The sequence below is a fragment of the Myotis yumanensis genome, unplaced genomic scaffold (assembly GCF_028538775.1).
Source record: "Myotis yumanensis isolate MYYU_CA2020_CCGP unplaced genomic scaffold, mMyoYum1.0.hap1 SCAF_12, whole genome shotgun sequence".
In the NCBI taxonomy this organism is placed as follows: domain Eukaryota; kingdom Metazoa; phylum Chordata; class Mammalia; order Chiroptera; family Vespertilionidae; genus Myotis; species Myotis yumanensis.
Window position 1 is genome coordinate 26093207 of NW_027223763.1, and position 20619 is coordinate 26113825.

A 20619-nucleotide genomic window follows, 5' to 3' on the forward strand; every position below is an offset into this window, starting at 1 on the left:
AGCAACAAATGTTGTTACCTCCGTCACCTGTGTCTGCTTTTGCCCTGACTTGTAGTCCTTGGAGCCACTCCTCATAAAAATCTGTTTACTTGGAATTGCTTAACACTTTACATTAACTATACCAGCAGGTTCCTAGCTGCTTTCCAACCTGGCAGCTTCCCTGGGCTGTTTACATGTTCAAAGACCTCTTATCCACTGAATGTTTCCAAACACATTTCAACTTGCTATCAGAGTTTTTGAAACACAGATGTTCAGGGGAGCCCTCAACCCTTGAAGCAATATCTGCCCATCCTGTTTGTCTCCTGGGAAGGGAGGCATAATGTAGGCTGGCACCCATGGCACCGCCATGAGGTGGGGGGGACTCATTGTGACCCCTGGTTGGTCCCCCAGGTTCGGCCACTCCCAGGCACCTGGCTGATTCCACACATTTCTCTGGAGGGAAAAGCCCCAACATTTCACAGTCCTACAGCAGAAACCTGACCTGAAACAGCAGCTGAGAAAGAGGATTGGCAAGAAGCGGGGTGGGGTGGGGTGTCCCTGCATTTGTCCTCTCCAGCCTCCCTGTACCTGGTAGAACTAAAACGGGACAATTGTGCCACCTTCTATAAAGATGAGTCTGCTCAGCCTCCCTTGGGCCTTCCCCAGGTTCCTGTGCCCTTGAAGAATGAGCAAGGACAGTTCGCAGTCACACAAAGATAGGGAGTCCCACAGTTTCTGTCCAGTCCTGGCACAACAGGGAGGGGAAGGCATGCAGGCAGCTTCTGCCTCCCACAGTTAGCAAGTCCTATGAAAATGGAAAATCAGAAAGAGCTTTTATAACATAATGACCTTGAAGCAGAAAATCCACAGCCAGAGCACATATGCATCTCTGTGGAATTGACAGGCAAGGTGTCCACCCTGTTGAGGGACAGTCATTATCATGTGTTGGCACATAGCCCTTGAAAGCCAAAGCCTAGTTCCTCACTCCCAGTGACACCCAATGGTACCCACTCACAGCACCCAGCCCTGCACCTTCCGAGCCACTGTTACCTTCGGGGATAAATGGCAACAGTTTTTCAGCAGGGTAATTAGACCAAATCAAATTCCAGTCTTCTAATGGCTATTAAATGCATCACAAATTCCTTATTGATTCTGTTTAGAGAAAGAAATAAGTCCTGGCTAAGGCTCCCTGCTAGGCAGGCTGGCCAGCCACCAGAGCCCGCTCACCCAGTAGATGTGTCCTGCACAGAGTTTGTGCACCGGTGGCAAATGTCAGGAACATCCAGGCAGGGATGCCCTCGGGCACTGACTGCACTGGGCTCAGTTGATGTCTTTTCCTTGGCCTTCTAGGATCCGAACCCCCAAAAGACAAGACCATCATCCTAGAGCAGCTCCGGAAGATCTCCCTACCTCTCTACAGCATCCTCTCTGCCCTCACCATCCTGGGGATGATCATGGCCAGCGCTTTTCTCTTTTTCAACATCAAGAACCGGAACCAGAAGTAAGTCGCTCACACTTTCCTCTTGGATTGTGCTTTCTGGATCAACAAACCTCATTGGCAAAGTATGCGAGCATTGCATGACGGATTCTCCAGGGCTACAGAAGATTGTAGGGCAATTTCCTAAAGTGTGCTTCTCATTCGCTGCGATGTTATTCAGTGTTTCATGACCATGTGTGTACACTCACACACATGCACACACACACACATACACACACTTAAATACACACATACATGGGGCTACTCGTTACACAGGAGCCTCAGTCAGATAAGTTTGGGGAAGGCGGGCTTAAATAAAATTGAGGATCTAGGTCCATAGGCCTTCTCAGAGCTTTGTCTGTGCTCATGCTGTTTGTGCTGGCCCAGGAGGAGAAATCTAGAAGACAGCATTCCCCCGTGTCTTTGCCCCACCCCCAGCGTCTTGGGGAAGCACTGCCTAGGGGGTTCACTAAGTACAAGGCCTGACACTTCATTGGTTGCAGCACACTGCAGTCCAGGAAGCCCCTCCCCAGATTACAGATGTGAGCACAGAAGCTCAGCGGCAAGGGCCACTGTCAAAGACCACACTGCTGCACGTGGCAGAATCCATCCCCTTGATTTCTGTTCCCTCACATATGCCCTTCACTCTCCAGGGGAGAGCAGCTCGCTTTCTGAGTTATTCTGGTCAGCGGTGGGTAGAACAGGTCACCATCCCAGGTGGTAGTGTTTACCAAGCACAGGCAGCCTCTTTGGTTTCCAGCTCCCAGCCTTGTGGTGGGAGAGGGTGAGCAAGGACTCAGAGCAGGCCCTTCTCAGTCACAGGCCCAGTGCCCACCCATGGGCAGCAAAGTTCTGCTATTGTGCCCAGAAGCCACGATGCATGACCTCCAGGGCTGCCAGGAACAAGCCCAATTCCAGGAGAACAGTTGTTTTTCTTTTCTTTGTTTGTAAAGGAGGAACCTCCAGGCTCTCGATTTTTTGTTGCTGTTGGTTTAGGAGGTTGTTGTTTTTTTACTGCTGAGGCCAAACCTATTTCCTGAAGAACAAAAAGGAATTTTATTCGCCTGTTGTTTTATTTTCTTTATCACCAATAACACATTCACTGCCACACAAAAAAATTGAAGCAACTTTTGTCCACTGCATACAAACCTTAAAGAGCATTTGGCACAAGGCCTGGGCACATAAGTCTTAATTAACATTAGATTCCCTTTCCACAAGCTTCAAGAATTCCCATCACAGTGGTGAGTGGCCCCTAAAATAAGACTAAACTCTTTTAATTCCTAAACTACCCCATCTTAGCCTCCTGGGAAAAATTATCATTATTCTTTTTTTAAAAATATATTTTATTGATTTTTTACAGAAGGAAGGGAGAGGGATAGAGAGCTAGAAACATCGATGAGAGAGAAACATCGATCATCTGCCTCCTGCACACCCCCTACTGGGGATGTGCCCACAACCAAGGTACATGCCCTTGACCGGAATCGAACCTAGGACCCTTCAGTCCACAGGACGATGCTCTATCCACTGAGCCAAACTGGCCAGGGCATTATTCTTTCCAATAGGCTGACATCCATGTGATTTTTTTTTTTTTTACTGGCTTTGCAGATTTAAAAATCTACAAAGATGTATGGGGGGAAATGTCACTAAAGTTCCAGATACCCTTCACTTTTGTCTTCCTAAATGCTACCTACAAAATTAAGGTCCTCTCCTCCAAGAAGCCTACCCAACTCCTGGCCTCTCCCCTCCCCAGCTTCCTGTGATAATAAGAATGAAGGTTCCTTAACAGTTCCTGGTTTATAAGGACCTCCAAGAACCCAGTCTCATCTCAGCTTCACGTGTGCCCTTGGCAGTATGATCTGTGCTTTTATAGGTGAGGAGATTCAGCCAGCTAATTGCTTTGCCAACCTCTGTGCACCTCTGTGGGTAGCAGGGACCAAGCGCTGGACCCATTGCTCCCAACTCGAAAGATCATGTAAATGGTCCACAATTTACAGCAGGGTTTTTCTCTCTCTTCCACTTTGATACCACATTACACTTTTTAAATGTGGAAGGATTAATAGAAATACACATTCTGAAGGAAACTGTTCAGAGAAAAATTGATCATAATTACAATCTGCAAAAGAACACCTGGGCCATGGGGCACCTGAAAACCCAAGATGTTCTGAGTGGATTGTGCTGGGGGAGCCAGGCACCTCTGAGGGTGAACTCCAGCCGGCTGATGGTTTAACCAAGTCGTCGCTTGCTGGGCAGCTGGGAGTCGCAGCAGAATTCCTGAAGGAAGTGAGAGAGAAGAATGTAGAGTTAGGGAGAATAAAAACTGCCCCAACAGCAGCCTGAGGTAGACAGTGGTAGAGGGTGGAGATAAGGACGCCATTGTCCACCTCCACTGTCTGGTGAGTGGGGGGAGGTGTTCCTACCCAATGTGTGGCCCTCTTTGTGCAAGGGATAGTGTGAGCTTCAGGCAGCCAAAGTGGATGCTCGTTCACTACAGTGGCCACAATTCCTGAGCAGACCTGAGTTCTCACCTGTAGACCTCCTAGACCTGGTCCACTCAGCACAGGGGAGTGTGGTAGGGCCATCTTCCCTCTCACTGTGGATAGTTGCTGAACCTAAATGTAAAATTCTATAGATTTTGCATGTCTTCCCAGCCCCAGACACAAAAAGCCGTTGACTTAATGTTTTTGTGTAAATTAAAAATTAGTGGTTGAAGAAGCTGATGCTACAAGCTGTCCCTAGAGAAGTGGTGGGTGAACTTGACCAAGGAGGCAGGAAAATCAACAACTGGGAGTTGATAGCTGTCTGGGGTCCTTTAGTGAGGGGGAAACAGCCCCTAATACACAGGTCAGATAAGCATTTGGCACAGTCTTGGGGAGAGGGTAGTGGAGGAGGTCAGGACTTATATTTTTCTCTCCCCCTCTTGCCTTTGCAACAGTATACATAGTCGAAATATTTGTGGAAGGAATAACTACACTACCCGTTCTGTAACTGTAGTATTTCCTTCTCTTGTCAGGCTGATAAAGATGTCGAGTCCATACATGAACAACCTCATCATCCTGGGAGGAATGCTTGCCTATGCATCCATCTTTCTCTTTGGCCTTGATGGATCCTTTGTCTCTGAAAAGACCTTCGAAACACTTTGCACCGTAAGTTTTTCTGCTTGTTCCAGTGGAACATGATCTAAGGTTTTCTTGGTGATCTCAACCATCAAAAACACACATGCAAACCCAGAGACTCGTGAAAATACATGAACAGGCATAAGACAGTCCACTCACCTGTTCACACAATTTAATAAGGAAGTAGGTTGTTGCTTTCTGACCAGGATGGACTTAAATATTTGCCTGTAAAATTAAGATTATGAATTTGACAGGCCACTGCTGGAAGACAACCCACTGAGGAATGACTGGATAACCTAGAAAAGTGAAGGAGAAAAATGACCACCCAGAAAAGCATCTGCACCTGGGCTCAGGGTCAGAGCCATTAAGGAGGAACAAACCTACCCATTTACCCCAATAACCATCACAGAATATAAGGAGAGAAGTCTGTATGCATAACTTTGAGTCCTATAGCAAAGAGCATAATTGTTATTCTCTACTTAAGTAGTGTTTCTCAACTATTGTTTCCTATTGCCCCCCCCCAAGGACCCTTTTTAGATTTTTTCCTAATCATCCCTTCATGAAAATTTAATACCAAAGACATATATGTACCATATATATATCTTTAGTTTCTATGTAAAAGAGTAATATTTGCCTACCAGAGTCGGGGAAGCTCAGTTGGTTGAGTTTCGTCCCATGCACCGAAAGCTTGCTGGTTTGATTCTCAGTCAGGGCACATACCTGAGTTGTGGGTTTGACCCCCAGTCAGGGAGCATATGGAAGGCAACCAATAGATATTTCTCTCACACATTGATGTTTCTTTCTCTCTCTCTCTCTCTGTCTCTCTCTCTCTCTGTCTTTCTCTCTCTCCCTCTCTCTCTCCCTCTCTCCCCCACCCCCAACCCCTCCCCCACACCCTTTATCTCTCTAAGCATGTCCTCAGGTGAGGATATAAAAAAAAGAGTAATATGTTTTCATATTCAAGACCCACTGTTGGCCCCCTTGGGAGCTATACCACCCCATTGAAAATGCATATATTTAATGGAGCCCAAACAATGTAACTTATTTACTATATTTTAGAAATAATATTTTGAAAATTAATTAACATGTTTTGAATTGTTGTTGCCCAGTTGTTGGTATTATTATTATTTTAAGAATAATTCATTAGCAGTTGGCAATTGTGTAGCACTAACTCTTGGTGGAAAGTATCAACTTACTTTTTAAGATGAGGATGACCAGTTGAGATTTATTTCTGGACTTTGACCACTGTGATCTCTCAAAAACTGGGTTAGCCATTTGGGTCTCTCTCTGTTGTCCCAATTGCATCTAATTCTCTGCCCGGAAGATCAGAGCTAGAAGGGATGGTCAAAGGATTGGTGATGACGAAATAAATCCAAAAGCAGCTCTTTTGTTGGGAGCAATGTAGGCCCCATTTTGGGAAGCAGGCTCTTAGCTTGTACCTGCTGCTCTAAAATCTCAGTATCGCCCACTACTGACAGTGATGGATTGAAAGTTGGCAGGGAGGGCAAAACAAGCAGAGAACCTCTCATACTTGCTGCAGGTCATCACCACGGCCTTGGACTTTCTGGGCTGCATCGGATCCCTGTGCTCTGAGACAGCAGGTGGAAAAGAAGGAAGCCCCTTGGATCTTACGTTGTATGGGATAATGCTCCCCTGATTTCTGCAGATTTTTAGATTGGACTGACTCTTATACGTAGTCAAGAAATTGTTAATGTTGCCAGGAACGTCAGTATGAATTGTTTAGCAATTGAGAACCTTTCCTACACGCTTACCTTGTTCGAAAGATTCCATTTGAGAAGTGGGTGATCATGTTCCTGATACCCCAGATGGGTGGTGAGTTAGTCAGGTACTCAGGCATCCACCCTCTCTGGGTGGACCTGGAGGGCAGTCAAACCCCAAGTCCTGCAGGGCTCACTCAGTTCAAGCTTCCTATTCTGAGTTTGTTATTCCAAGCCCAGCACGCCCCCTCTGCTTTATTCCACCTTTCTGGGGGTAAAGAAGATGAATTCAGAAATCACAAGTCCCCCATCTGCCTGGCATCAGGGCGCCTGAAGTTAGTTTCTGAAGAAGCTGAGCTGCTCAGAAGTCCATGTGATTTTTCCCTCAAGAGTATGACCCTGTGGCCAAGGATGGTGACTTCAGTACATGGGAGTCTTGCTCGTTTTGGGGAAGGTGTGAAGCCCATGAAGTCTCCTACATTGCTGCATCAGTGTGATTTTTGTGCCCTGGGGCGCCTTGCAATTTCCTGGGTGCAATGTGTGTCTATGGGCAGCTTTCCTGGGCACTGGTGAGGCTTGAGCAAGGCGCTGCTCCTGAGGCACCCTAAAGAAGCTAAGTGAGGAGAACAAGGCTTTCCTCTTCCCTCTGTGCTCAGGGACACCGTCCCCAAGCTTGAGGAGACCATAATGGAAGTACTACCAGGGGCAGATAAATGACTTCTAATTTACACAGTGTTCTGACCCCTCTATAACCCACCTCAGTCTCCCAGCCGAGAATAAGGGCATCAGAGCTCTACCCTGTGTCTGGCTCCCCACCACTTTCTCCGTGCCTCCTGGGAACACATTTACTGGCCTGGGTGTGTTTCCTGCAGAGAGACTTGAGCCCAACCCTCTGAGAGTCTCTCCCACCTAGAAAGGAGCTCCTGACATCCCCCCCTGCTCACAGCACAGGTGCTTCCCGGGGTGTGACCCAAATCCCTCAAACACTGGGTGACGCAGACTAGGGAGAAAAAAAGGGACATCCCCCACACTGGGTTTTTTCTTTTAATGAAGCCTGACATTCTATTCTGGGAGTCGCTCTCATTTGTGCGAGGGAAGGTTGTCCTGGGAAGCCTGGCAAAGCGGTATGAATAAACCATAAAGTGCTTCACAAATCAGCATTAGCTCCGCACACGAGGGCTCTGGGAGGACGCAGGGCCCGGTTCTCACCACCCCGGAGGATTCATTTATCTGCAGTCAGGGCGGTTTCGGTGGCTCTGCAGAGGGGAGCCACATTCATGACTGTGGGGAAAAGACATCGATTAACAACTCTGGATTGAATTGGGTCAGCACAGATGTGTGCATGGGTCCTTTCTTTAATAATTCCAAAATTGCTCAGGAAGGGGAACTGAAAGCTCTTGAGCCTGGAGCCCAAACATCAGGACCCAACAGGTGCAGTTTGGGTTGTGCTCCACATGCTATTCCAGGGGTTGGCTCCCTTATTTCACTTGCTCTCTTGGTCTCTGTCCTCTCCAGGCCTAAGTGGCTGCTCCAGTGAACTCCCACCAAGGGGGAGGAGGAGATAGAAGCAGTGAACACAGATTTCAAACAACAGCCCAGGTTTCACTCCCACCTCCTACACTTAATTAGCTCCAACCGTGGCAAGTGACATAGCATCTCTGTGCCTTGGTGTTGTCATCTGTAAAGTGAGTGTAACAAGCACAGGATCGGTGTGTGGGCTAAATTAGCTGATTTAAACAAGCTGCCTAGAACATGGGATGACTGTGGAAGCGGGGATGGGGAGGGGGAAAAGGGGGTAGGCATCTTTCTCCCCATCACAGTACAATTTCCTGGAGCCCCACTCTGCTCTGTGGGAAATCTTGTAGGACAAAGGACAAGGTGGACCATGGCGCCAGCTTCAGATGTAGAGCAGTGTAAGTCACAGTTCAGTTCCTTCTGCTGCCATATGAATGTCACTCTTTTTCTTTTCTTAGAGTTCAGCATAGAAACTAAACACAAAGATAAACCATGAACATCACCTCAGGAAGAAACCTATGACAGTCACAAGTCGATGCCTCTCTAGGGGCTGTGCTTCTGCTCGGAAGGGCCATTATAACTTGGACAGGGGGTGGCTTATGTGTGAGCACATGCACGCGTGCACACACACACACACACACACACACACAGCTACTGCTGGGGAAGCAGTTTCACTTAGTTCCCATCCCCCACTCCTTCTGACCCTTTCCGGAATCTTCCCAGCCTGGTTTCAGCAAGTCTTGCAAATAGCTCCAGCTACACTGCTGTCTCCCTGGACACTGTGTGGGTAGTGGAATCACCATAGCAACATGGCCCCTGTGGGCACAGAGCTGCCTATGAGGACAGTGTTGGGTGTGAGCCAGAGCCCAGGTGCCAGGGGCAGGGGGTTGGGAAGGCCCCATCACAGCTTACACACTGACCTGGCTCAGGAATCCCAGCCCCTGGCAGCCCAGAGAAGGAGTATGGTGGGTAGGGAAGAGGAAAGGCACCTGTCCTCCTTGTAGAGTCTTAGGCAGAAACCCCAGCAGGAGTGTGGAGGGTGAGGGGGGACTCTGCAGTGAGGATGAGAAGACTCAGGTGGGCTTGGATTCCGGCGAGCACAGGTCTCAACAGCCTTGGGCACTCCCAGAACATTCCTGGTGATGGTGCCGTGTGAATGCCCTGAGCCCCTGCCCTCATGAAATTCAGCACTCTCAGCTGTACTTTACCAAGGCCAGCTTGCCGCCAGATGCAGCCTTTCCTTCAAATCCCCACAACTGCCTGACAGGGCCAGGTTCACTGTCCCCACTTTATAGGAGAGAAAACCAGAACTCTGTTTTCCATGGCCAAATGGCAGAATTGAAGCTTGGAACTAGCTTTGTGGGACTATAAAGACATCTGAAACATTTCATTCATCTTTTTTTAAGAGATATTTTGATTTTTTTAAAAGCTGGTTTATACGAGGAGAAACAGATCAGCTGAATTCTTAGGGTTGTGGTCAACATATATCACAACCAAAATTTTTGTTCATTCACATTTTTTTTAAATTGAGATGTAATTTATATACCACAAAATTCACCCTTTTATGGTATACAGTCCAGGAGTTTTAGTGTGTTTTTGATGCATCCCCAAAGTATATCAGAGGGACTCGCACATAAGAGAGTTGCAGTCAGACTGCTTGCCTTCAAAGCCCAACTGCACTACTTCCCAGCTGTGTGTTGAAGTTACTTAACATCTCTGAACCGTAGTTTATTCCTCTCTATAGTGGGGATAATAATAGGGTTGTGAGGATTAAACGAGATAGTGTATGTAAAGCACTTAGTGTATGCCACATAATAAGATTCAGTAAACGTTAGCTATTGTCACTTGAATGAATGAGTGAGTGAATGATGGGATTGTGTCTCTCTCAGCCAGTGCTGAGAGAGACACTGATAAGGCAGAGTAAATTTGTGGTGAAGAAGAGGCTGGACAGTGGGGTTGGTGCTGCTCAATTGGGTGTAGATATAGTCATGGTGACTTTGGCTTTATATGGTCTTGCTCTGCTAGAACAGTCACCTGAGTTGTTTCCCCAGAAAGGCTTTGCTGTACTCCAAACCCTAGAGGGCATTTTCTGTGCGGGTCTTACTTAAAGGATCCTGGGCAAGACAGGGACACGACTCTGGACTGCCTTGGAACACACACACCAAATCTCTCCACCACCCTTGCCCCAGGAAGACAAGGCAGGCCTAGAGACCCCAGGCTGAAGCCAGGTCTTTCAGCTCCAGGGTACATGCTTTCTCCTGGCTTTCTACAACACAGAGGTCTGGGGCTTGCTTTTGGACAGTCTGGGTCTTCCTTCTTGCCCTCTCACTAGTGATTGCCTGGGGTGAGCAGACAGAATGAAACAGGAGGCCCTTTTCAGGACCTTGGACAGCAGGAAAGCACTGCCCCCAGCATCCTGCCAGCCACCAGGGCTTCATCCCCTGCTGCCTGACTTCCTGACCTGGGGCCCACATACCTCTGTAGTAACAGGAGGCCCAGTGCACAGCAGCCCATCATCTGTCAGAACAGACCTACCAGAGAGGCTGTGTGTCCATTTTCCTGCTTATCCCCCAAAGAGCAATGAAAGCCCTTCTCTCTGCCAGGCAGCCCTTCCCAAAATCAATTGAACAAGCAGCTGAGCTGAAATTGTTCCGGGCATAGATTTTTCCTTCCATTTGGAGATATGCTCTAATTGGGTTTTTTTTTTTCCTTTTTCATAGTTGAGACTGAGATGGTATTGCCTGCCTTAAGTTTTTTACCCCCACCCCATGGATGTATGTGTTTAAGGCAGTGGGCAGAGGAGTCCAAGTATTTTATAGCTGAGGAGACAAAAGGAAATATGTTAACATCAGAAGACGAAATATGTTTAATACTTTGAGAGAGAAAACAAAGTAGCTATTTATCTTGTGTTGATGAATCAGGAGAGACTTGTAGCAGAGGCAACATATTAGAAACAGAATCATTAGAGCTCCTTAGAATCTTCTAGTTTATTTGGCATCATGGAGCTACACAAAAGGGAGAGATAAAATAAAACCTCCCTCAGTGCAGGAAATGTCCCTACAGCACCACGATAGGGGGTCCTCCAAGCTCTGCTTAAATATATGAAGTGACAGGGAGCTCAGTACCTCACAGATAATATATTTCATTTGGGTGGAAGGGACCACTGAGGCCATGAACTCAGCCTCTGTTGCAGTTGATTGCTCCAATTCCCTCTGTGGTCTTTCTGCATGTACTTGGTCAGCTCATCTTGCACATTTCTGGTGACAAAGAGTTAATTACCTCTTTAACTGGGTCACCCAGCCTGATCACCTCTCAGTGCTGGCTAAAGGCAGACAAAGCAGGCTCTGCCTCTCAGAAGCACTGTCTCATGGGAGTGGCAGACAGGTCATCATGTAGATGTCATCTCAGTGTGACCAGCACAGCAGAAACATGTGTGAGGGCAGAAGTCACAAGGAGGAGGCAGCCATGACCTCCCTACAAAGTCTGGAAGGGCTTCTCAGAGGAGGTGGCCCATGATTTAGATTTTAGAGGACAAATGAGAATGTGTGAATGAGATAAAAAGAGGAATGGCATTCTGAGTGGAATAAATAGCTGGTGCCAGGCCTGGCAGCATGAGCCTAGGTGGTGCATGGGGAACATTTATGCAGCATGGAATTGCTTGGGTGTGAAGTGCCATGTGGGGAGTGACAGGAGAGGTATCCGGGTGGTTGGGGCTGCACCCTGCTAAGAATCTGGAGTTTAATCTGAAGGCTTGCTGGGGCTGTGAAGGGTTTAATCCTGGAGAGACCTGCTTATATTTGCATTGGATGGATGAGGAGGAGGTGAGGGCAGAGGTAGGAGGTGCTAGCTGGAGGCACCTGCATGGCCCAGTGAGTGTTGATAAGGAACACATGAACAAAAATCAGACATTGATTAAAAACCTCAGCATCTAACCCTCGCAGCTAAGCTATGAAGTCAGAGGCATTATTGTTATCCCCACTTCACAGATGAGGAAATCAAGGCTCCAAGAGGTTACAAGACCTGCCCAGGTTCACATAGATAACAAGTGACAAAGCCATGATTAAACCCATGTCAGTCTGACTCCAGAGCACTGCTGACTAATGTGGATAACACCATGGGAACAGAGAGAGGGGATACTCACAAGAGACATGGGAATAAGACAGCAGAGCCCTGGCAGAAGACAGAGCCTACCCGCTGGTTCACATAAAGAGAGGTGTGGGTGGGGTTAAGGAAGCAAACATGGGTGTGGAGGCCCTGAGAGACCACTCCTAGGCCTGAAAGGTAAAGAGAGGAGTATTTTCCTGAACCTGGAGAGGACTGGAGCCATGGGAGGAGCCAGCTACAGCCAGAGAAACAGCATGGACACAGTGGCAGCAGGGAGCACATTGCCCTATCTTCTCTCTCCTGGCACCTTCCAGTCTCCTGGTGGGGCCTTTAGATCCAGCCAGAAACCAGAGGGCAAGGGAGCCCAGAAGTTGCTAACTTGGGATCCCACCTCTAAGCACAGAGAAGGCAAAGGACAGGACTTGGGTGGGGGAGTCAAAAGGAGATGGGCTTGGGGAATGACTAAAAGAAAGAGAGTCAGGGAGGATTCCTGGGATACTTCCAGATCCCTAACATGGGTGACAGGTGGATAATGGCACTGCTCCCTGAGTTGGGAAGAGATGGAGCTGCTCAGGGGAAGCTGATGGGCTCAGCTTTGGCTGTGAGTGTGTAAGTTTTATGGGACAGCTAAGTGTTACCTAAGTCTCCAGAGACAGGGACATATGCCAGTCTGGAGCTCAGAAGAAAGATAGGAACTGGGAAAGAGGTAAGGGAATTGTCAGCACAAAAGTGGTTGAAGCCTGAAAGTGGGGGGTGATAACCCACAGAGAGCCCTTAAATCGGCAGGTCTGAGCCCTAGGGTCCACTCCCATCTTAAAGAGGTGGAGAGAAAAGTAATACATCCCTTTTGCAGCAGCCTAACCAGCGCTGACCCTGAGCAGAGCCAGCCTGGGGTGGGCGGCTCTGTGGGGGTCCCACGGTCCTGCTTTCAGGGTCTTTCCTCTAGTGTGCTTTCATCACTGTCCGAAGAGCTGTCTCCGAATGGGGCATGAACCCACTGGGATCTTCTTGAGGAAGAATATACTACAGCTTTTATTTACCTTTTATGTAGAAAAAATGAAAGCAATTAAGCTTTACTAATATTTAATACTTGAACTGACCCTGGGGCCCTGCTCAGTGGGTGTGTCTAATGGTCTTTATGCAGGAACTCTCCGGAGAAGGGAGTGTTGGTCAATCCATCACACCAGAGAGTGATGGGGCATAGTGTTGACAACCCCCAAGACAACCCCCAGCTCAGAAATTCACTAGAAGGATTCAGCGTTAGTGGTACTCAGCAATGATTTATTACATCGAAAGACCATAAGGAAAAATCAGCAAAGGGAAAATGTTCAGGCGATGAAGACCGGGGAAAACCAGGTGCAAGCTTCCAAGAGCCTCTCCCAGTGGATTCACACAGGATGTGCTTAATTCCCCAGCAACAAATTATGACAACACATGAAATGTTATCTACCAGAGAAGCTCACTAGATACCCAGTCCCCTCAGGGTTATTATTGGGGGTGGGTGCCTAGCACAGACCAAAATCCCAGACTCCCAGAGAGAAAGCAGGTGTGTAACATAGGCCAGGTTGTTTGCACAAACAGTTCAGGCACAGAGAGTCACTCTGATCATTGAGGGGATGGTGGGAACCCTCCCCAAATCCAGGTTCACAGACAGCAGCTTAAGGGCCAGCCTTGCCAGCAGGCCTGTCTGAGGACAGAGTCTGCTATGCCTGCAACTCTTTTCTGCCCAGAAATCCTCAACCATTCTTTGCTCTCAGTCTGTGGCAAGATATTGCAGTTTCCAGATGCCAGCTTCAATTTATATGATTGAGTTTTAGCTAACTTAACTCATTTATATCATTGAGTCTTAATGAATTTAGGCCTCACAAAATAGACAAGTGGCCTGAAAATGATTACTTTAAAAAGAACACACATAAGTCAAGCAAATATAATGCTATGCACATTGGAGTGACACTTCTACCCGAAACAGATCTTTGGCAGCCACCTGATGAGGTAAAAATGATGCTATTATTTCATCCTTTACCATTCTTTTAAAATTTCCATGTTCTGTGTATGTTCATGTTGAAAACTGTTTTTTCTGGTAGGAGAACATGATCAAGATGTATGAAAGCCATTGGTCTTAACAATGGCAACCCATTTGCTTTGGGAGTGTGTTGAGATCACTCAGGATAGGGTCCTCAGGCTGGTCAGCCACCCGGTGTGTCCTGTCCCTTTGACAGCTGACTCCTGGGCATGGGTGAACCTGATTTGGGTTAAGGAGACTCTGTTTGGGGAGGAGGGAGCACGGTGTGGGGGAGAGAGGGCTTGACTGGGCCCAGGCGCTGAGTTCCAGGCTCAGCTCTGGCGGAGCTGTGTGGCGTAGATGACAGAAACATCTTAAATGCTATCTCAGCTTCCTCACTGGCAGAGTGGTTTTCTTACTCAGCTGACAGCTCCAAAAGCATCACCCTGGTTTTTGTTGTTGTGTTGTTTGTTTGTTTTTATCATATGTACTTAGCCTCTAATAATAGTCTTTGACTTGTAGTGACTTATACTTAGAATTTTTCAACTTGCAAAAATGATTCCCATTCAGTAGAGACCTACTCTGAATTTTGACCTTTTTCTGGACTAATGATATGTGGTACATTATTCTCTCACTAGAGGCCCAGTGCACGAATTTGTGCATGGGTTAGGTCCAGCCGGCCTGCCCCGATTGGGGCTGATCAGGCCAAGCCAGCCCGGAGGAGGGGATGCAGGAGGTGGGCCAGCCGGGGGGAGGAGCCACAGGAGGTTGGCTGGCTATAGTGCAAGTCATAGTGACTGGTCATTCCTGTCATTCCAATCGTTCCGGTTGCTTGGCTTTTATATATATAGATGATGCTGGGCAGCAGCAGTGAGATAATGGAAGTGATCTGAGCACTTTAAAGTAGGCTAGGCTAAGCTAGAATGGTCGGTTGGTTAGGTGTATTAAATGTATTCTCACTTACAGTGGGTTTATTGGGACATAACCCCATTGCGTAAGAAGAGAAGCACCTGTACTTACTCAGTGAACATAGGAAGGAATGAACAAATGAGTGAATTAGATGATCTTTAAGATCCTATGAAACTCTAATAGACTAAGCATGTGTGATCTAGTCATTGAATGAGCTCAGGTCTAAATTTGCATAATTGGCTCCTTCCCCTCTTTGTTCTGTTTACTTTCCTTGCATACTGGCATTATAATATGGGTGATACTGTGGCCATCCTATGCCTTCTCTAATGGACTGATTCATTCTTGCCTGTCTGATTTCTCCTTGTTTTTGAAATTAAAAAAAAAATGGTAAGTGCCCACCTGTACATTGTCAGCATTCCTACCTCACATGTCCATGTTTCTGAAAAATAACTGTAATGCTGTCATCTTTTCTGGACTTAGAGGGTTCAGCATTGCAGTCTACCCAGCTTGTTCCTATTTTCACAAATAAAATAGAAAGGGGAAATGCTTTGTCTCTGAAAAGCTGGAGAGCCAAGTGTCCAGGAAGGCAGAATGAAGGGACTCCATGAAGGCTCTTGGATGGAACATTTCTGGGAACTTCCTGCACATGCTGACAGCACACTTGGGCTGGGCAAATCTGCTGTGTCCAGTTCCTCTGGCCACCAAGGGCCTGACCTGTCTGGTCTAGCCTGGCTATCTCTCTCTCTTACCACATCCACCTTCTTGTGTTCAGCTGAGGCACGTGAGGACTTTTCAAAGGTAATTTAGCACAACAGAGCTGAGGAAAGGCAGAGGAAAAACCAAAGCCTAGAACTAGAGTTCACAGAGCAGCCAGCTTTTTTGTCCCAGTGAGCAGGAGGCCCCGGTGGCACACAGCCCGGGGCTGGGCCCAGCCTGGAGCTAGGCGAGTGCCCTGCGTATTGGAGGGTGTCCAGTCCAGCTGGTGAGGATGAAGTCTGGAGAGGCTGGTCATGATGGCAGTGCAGGCAGGGAATGGGCATTCAGAAAGCGCCCAAACCTAACAGATGGTGACTGGCCCTTTGCAACCTGCAGGGATCCAAGCTATTGGTGCCTGTCGAAGCTGGCAGTTCCCATCAGTCACCAGCCCAGGGCTGGGGATCAGGGTACATCTTTGTCCTGGGGAACAGGCAACAGCCAGACAGAGTCTTAGTCCTGAGCAGGGACCCGTGGTCCAGCATGGGCTCAGGGACCAGGCTGGCCTAGCACTGAGTAACCAGACTCCTGAGGTCGCAGTTCAGTAGGCGCTAAGTGGCCTAACTGTGGTGGGAGGGCCGGGGTGGCTGAGCAGCAGAATCCGGGCAACATCCACTCCTCTCTTCCTCCAAATGCCTGAGGAAAGAGGCCCTGGGCGGAGTGGGAAGGTCCTAGCCCTTTTCCTCTGGCCTTCCTCCCTAAATGAGCAGCCCCTCATGATGGCCTGGAGCTGGCCTGGTGCACAATGTGTCCTCCAGGGCCGGCTCTAGCCAAGTCCTGCCTTTTTCTACCAAAGTGCTGGGTTTGCTGAACACTGAGAGGGCCCATCACGGGCTCGTCCACCTGCCCAGGCTCAGCCCCTGTGGCTCAGTTACTTCCTCACCCCACTGCTCAAAACACAGGACCCATAGAAGAGGTTCCAGGGCCACTTGGTCTCCTATAGATTCAAGTGAAGAAACAGAGAAGGCAGCAATTATGTTTCCTTCTGCAGGTCTGTCTCCCCACATGGAAGGCACTCAAGGAAGAAAGGAAAGAGGGAAGGCCAGAGGGCTGTCCTGGGGCCCTCAGTGGGCCCTCAGTGGGCCCTCAGTGGTCCTGGGGCCTTTCATGCCTCTCTCTGTGGCTGGCTTCCTTGGGGCCTAATCGAAGGCAGCATTTGAATCTCAAATGCCTCAGTGCCCAGGGCCCTAGATCCAGCAAGTGGCTGATAGAACTAAATGTCTATCACATTGAAATGCAATTGAAAGACTATTGATATTAGTAAAACTCTATGAAATGTAGAGTGTCTGTTCCCATTATCTAGAGTGCCCTTGTTGGGAAACTCTCATAAATGACAGTCCACCTAGGAGATGTTAATGCTTGTGTTTTCTCATGGCCTCTAGGTCAGGACCTGGATTCTCACCGTGGGCTACACAACCGCCTTCGGGGCAATGTTTGCAAAGACATGGAGGGTCCACGCCATCTTCAAAAATGTCAAAATGAAGAAGAAGGTAATCACTCCTTCTGTTTCAGGGTGTCTGCAGTGTCCAGGTAGCATTTCTTTAATAGATATTTATTAAGCATCTACTATATGCCAGGCACTAGGCTATTTGCTGGGAATTCAAGATAAACACAATCCCTGCCCCACCCCATCCCATCTATACCTTCAGTCACTTGGAAAATCATACAGTTAACAAAGGGTTTCCCATGCACAGTGATAAGGGCTGATCAGGGACATATGGGGGGGGGGGCAGTGCTGGAGTACGAGCACTCAGGGAAGGCTTCATGTAGTAAGTGTTACCTTGCTGAGGCTGGAGGGTGAGTGGGGATTAGCCAGACAGAGGCTAGGGAGTTTTCGAGCCCTATAGAGGGAATAGTGCACAGAGGCCTGGGGAGGGGAAGGTGTATTCTTGTTGCTGAAAGAGGTTCAATGTGGCTGGGGCACGGGATTCGTTGGGGACAGGGTACAAGAAGAGGCTCTGGGGAAAGGCAGGAGTCATGGTAAGGAATCTGAACTTTACGTTTGGGCACTGGGATCCCTTAAAAGAGGGGAGTGATACAGGACAGGGACCTGATTTAATCATTCCATGTTCAAAGAGGCCCTTGGAAGACAGGAGTTCTGTCTTCATGTGGGTGGAAAGCATTTGTCACCAGCATGCTGACTAAGCTTGATTCTTAGGATGTCAGAGAGAAACTTTCTCCAACACTGTCCCTTTAACTCTTCCAGTGGTGCTGTTTCTCCCTTGCTCCTAGATAAAATTTGGGGCAAGTCTCATGACTTTGAAGGTCCTCTGTCAACAACTAATATGTGAAGTCCATCATAATATCCAAAATTTCAAACTGCATTCAAGGGCACAGCTTCTCCCTCGCCAGCTCAGCCCAGTGGCAGGCCTGCCACCTGCCCTGACAGAAGGGGTGCAGGTGGGCTGTTTTTCTCTTTTACCAGCTCATTCCCAAGGTTTCTGAACCCTCCAGAGTTGGAGCTTGGAGTAGTAGAAGGGGCAGGAATGACCTTACTTGCCAGTAGCTGACATTGGGCTTGCTGGGCCTGGCATAGATTAAGCAGGCCCTTTAGACTCTCTGGGTGTCTTTGTGGGTTTTCCAAAGGCCCCATTACTGGGACTTTCTCTCCAGCAGTGCCCTTGTAATGGGTGAAATACTCTGCCAGTTGGCCATTGTGGCTTCTTCTTCCGCCCTGAGCATCTGGCGGTTCCCCCACTCCTGAGCTCAGCTCACCCTCCAGCTTGTCTTGTTCAGGGCCACACAGCACTCCCTTGCCCTGTGAGCCACTTCTGCTATGCAAGAGGCACTCGCACATCCTTCACTCTTATAATCTCCAGGATTTTGGATTGACCCCACTGTAACAGACGCCCCCTTTTTTGCCTCCTCCCCCCACCTCAAGGGCAGCTGGCCAGCCTGTCATCCCCTCCCATAGGCTTCTCGGACAACAGTCAGGCATTAGTTCATTGGGTTCCCCTCCCCAGGCTGCAGGAACCCCTATAAGTCAAGCCCCCTGAGTGCTCTTCTTAAAACCTCTCTCTTGATTTGAGGTCAAGGAGGAACCATCCCCACCCCCCACCCTCTCACCTTTGGGGAGGGAGGTCTCAGAACATCATGACACCGCTTTCCAAAATTCCTCTTCTTGATTCAACCCCCCCCCCCCAAACCTTCCCACCTCCACCCCCCAACACACACACTCTTACTTTGTAAACCCCTGACGTGGGTATAACCTGTTTACAGACATCTCCCCTGCATTGTGGTCTCATCCCACTTTGGAACGTGGTACCTATTGTTCTGATTCTTCATCCCAAGCTTGTGTTTGCCATCTGGTTACTGGGTTATGAGCCCTGGCATCGGGGGCAGACAGCAGGTGTGCCCAGTGCAGTGGGGCCAGCAGGCAAAGTAGGAGAGCGGGGGTCTACTCCCTGCTTCACCACTGACCTGCCGTGGGACTTCAGGCAAATCTCTTCATGTTTCAGCGCCTCTATGTCAGTGATGGTGAACCTTTTGAGCTCAGCGTGTCAGCATTTTGAAAAACCCTAACTTAACTCTGGTGCCGTGTCACATATAGAAATTTTTTGATATTTGCAACCATAGTAAAACAAAGACGTATTTTTGATATTTATTTTATATATTTAAATGCCACTTAACAAAGAAAAATCAACCAAAAAAATGAGTTCGCGTGTCACCTCTGGCACGCGTGTCGTGGGTTCGCCATCACTGCTCTATGTCCTTATCTATAAAACGGGGACATGTTGAAATGACATTGTTTCCTGAGCTGTGATTCTGTCTGGCAACCAGTGGCACCTCTTGTCGGTCATCCTCACCACTCACCTCTTCCACTGCCAGCACGACTTTAGGAGCAGCTCTCCAGATTGGGGGGAGGATGGGGTAATCCTCCCTTCTCTGTCCCCTGCCCCTTAGGAAAGCTACAGGCTGCATTTAGAGAGAGGAAAGAGCCCCACTTGGCCACCCACTGCCCGTGCTCACCTGTAGGGCCCCTTCCTTCCTTTCCAGCACTTGTGTAAGATGAGAAGCCTGGTTAGCAACTCTTGTCAGCCCTGGCTGCACATTACAATCAGACGGGAGCTTTGGAAAACTACAAGAAGTAAGCCAGCCCAGGCCAGCTGAAACCAAACTCTGGGGCTGGGGCTGAGCATCAGGAGTTTTGGGATTGTCCTAAGTGATACTAATAGACAGATCAAAGCTACACAGTGAGGGCTGGACCGGCCAGAGCAGCATCTACAGCATCTAGGACAGTGGTTCTCAACCTTCCTAATGCCGCGAGCCTTTAATACAGTTCCTCATGTTATGGTGACCCCCAACCATAAAATTATTTTCGTTGCTACTTCATAACTGTAATTTTGCTACTGTTATGAATCATCATGTAAATATCTGATATGCAGGATGTATTTTCATTGTTACAAATTGAACATAATGAAAGCATAGTGATTAATCACAAAAACAATATGTAATTATATATGTGTTTCCCGATGGTCTTAGGCGAACCCTGTGAAAGGGTCGTTCGACCCCCAAAGGGGTCGAGACCCACAGGTTGAGAACCACTGATCTAGGAGCTTATTAGAAATGCACTTTCTCAGTTCCACACCCTCCCTCCCCTGCCCCAGCCCTAGGAATCCTGGTGGGAGCCCAGGAGCCTGTTTCTCACCAGCCCTTCCCAGGATGCTGATGCAAGCCAAAGTTTGAGAGGCACCGAGGGACTTCCTGAGCCCTCCTGCTCTGCGGCTCTGGTTAGAGAGAGGCTCTGCCACTAGGACAGCTCCATCCTGGCTTTAAAGAATCACAGTGTTGATTCCTCTGTGCCAACATGTGATTCATCCATACTGTGATCTGTAATAAAGAACCAGCCTTTATGTCCCATTACTCATGTGACCGGTGAGCAAGAACACTGATTATCTGGTAACAGTTGACAAAACATGTCAAGAAGACTATCGGAGTTGAGTTGTCTGAAAGCTCCCCAGAGGCAGAGCCTGTGATGTGGCCACAGCCTGCTGCACCCCTGGGAGTCTGGGCACCTGAGAGCTCCAGCTGGTGGTGGGCCTAGGGGTC

The 20619-nt window shown here is 48.3% G+C and overlaps 1 protein-coding gene across 1 annotated transcript in view; it reads left to right on the forward strand.

Moving 5' to 3' along the window:
- GABBR2 (gamma-aminobutyric acid type B receptor subunit 2) overlaps window positions 1–20619 on the forward strand; it is a 314564-nt gene that overhangs the window by 237145 nt on the left and 56800 nt on the right. Inside the window, exons 10-12 of the mRNA XM_070431092.1 lie at window positions 1330–1480; window positions 4467–4599; window positions 16953–17060. Coding sequence (XP_070287193.1) covers window positions 1330–1480; window positions 4467–4599; window positions 16953–17060 — 392 coding nt within the window. The remainder of the gene's footprint in view (window positions 1–1329; window positions 1481–4466; window positions 4600–16952; window positions 17061–20619) is intronic.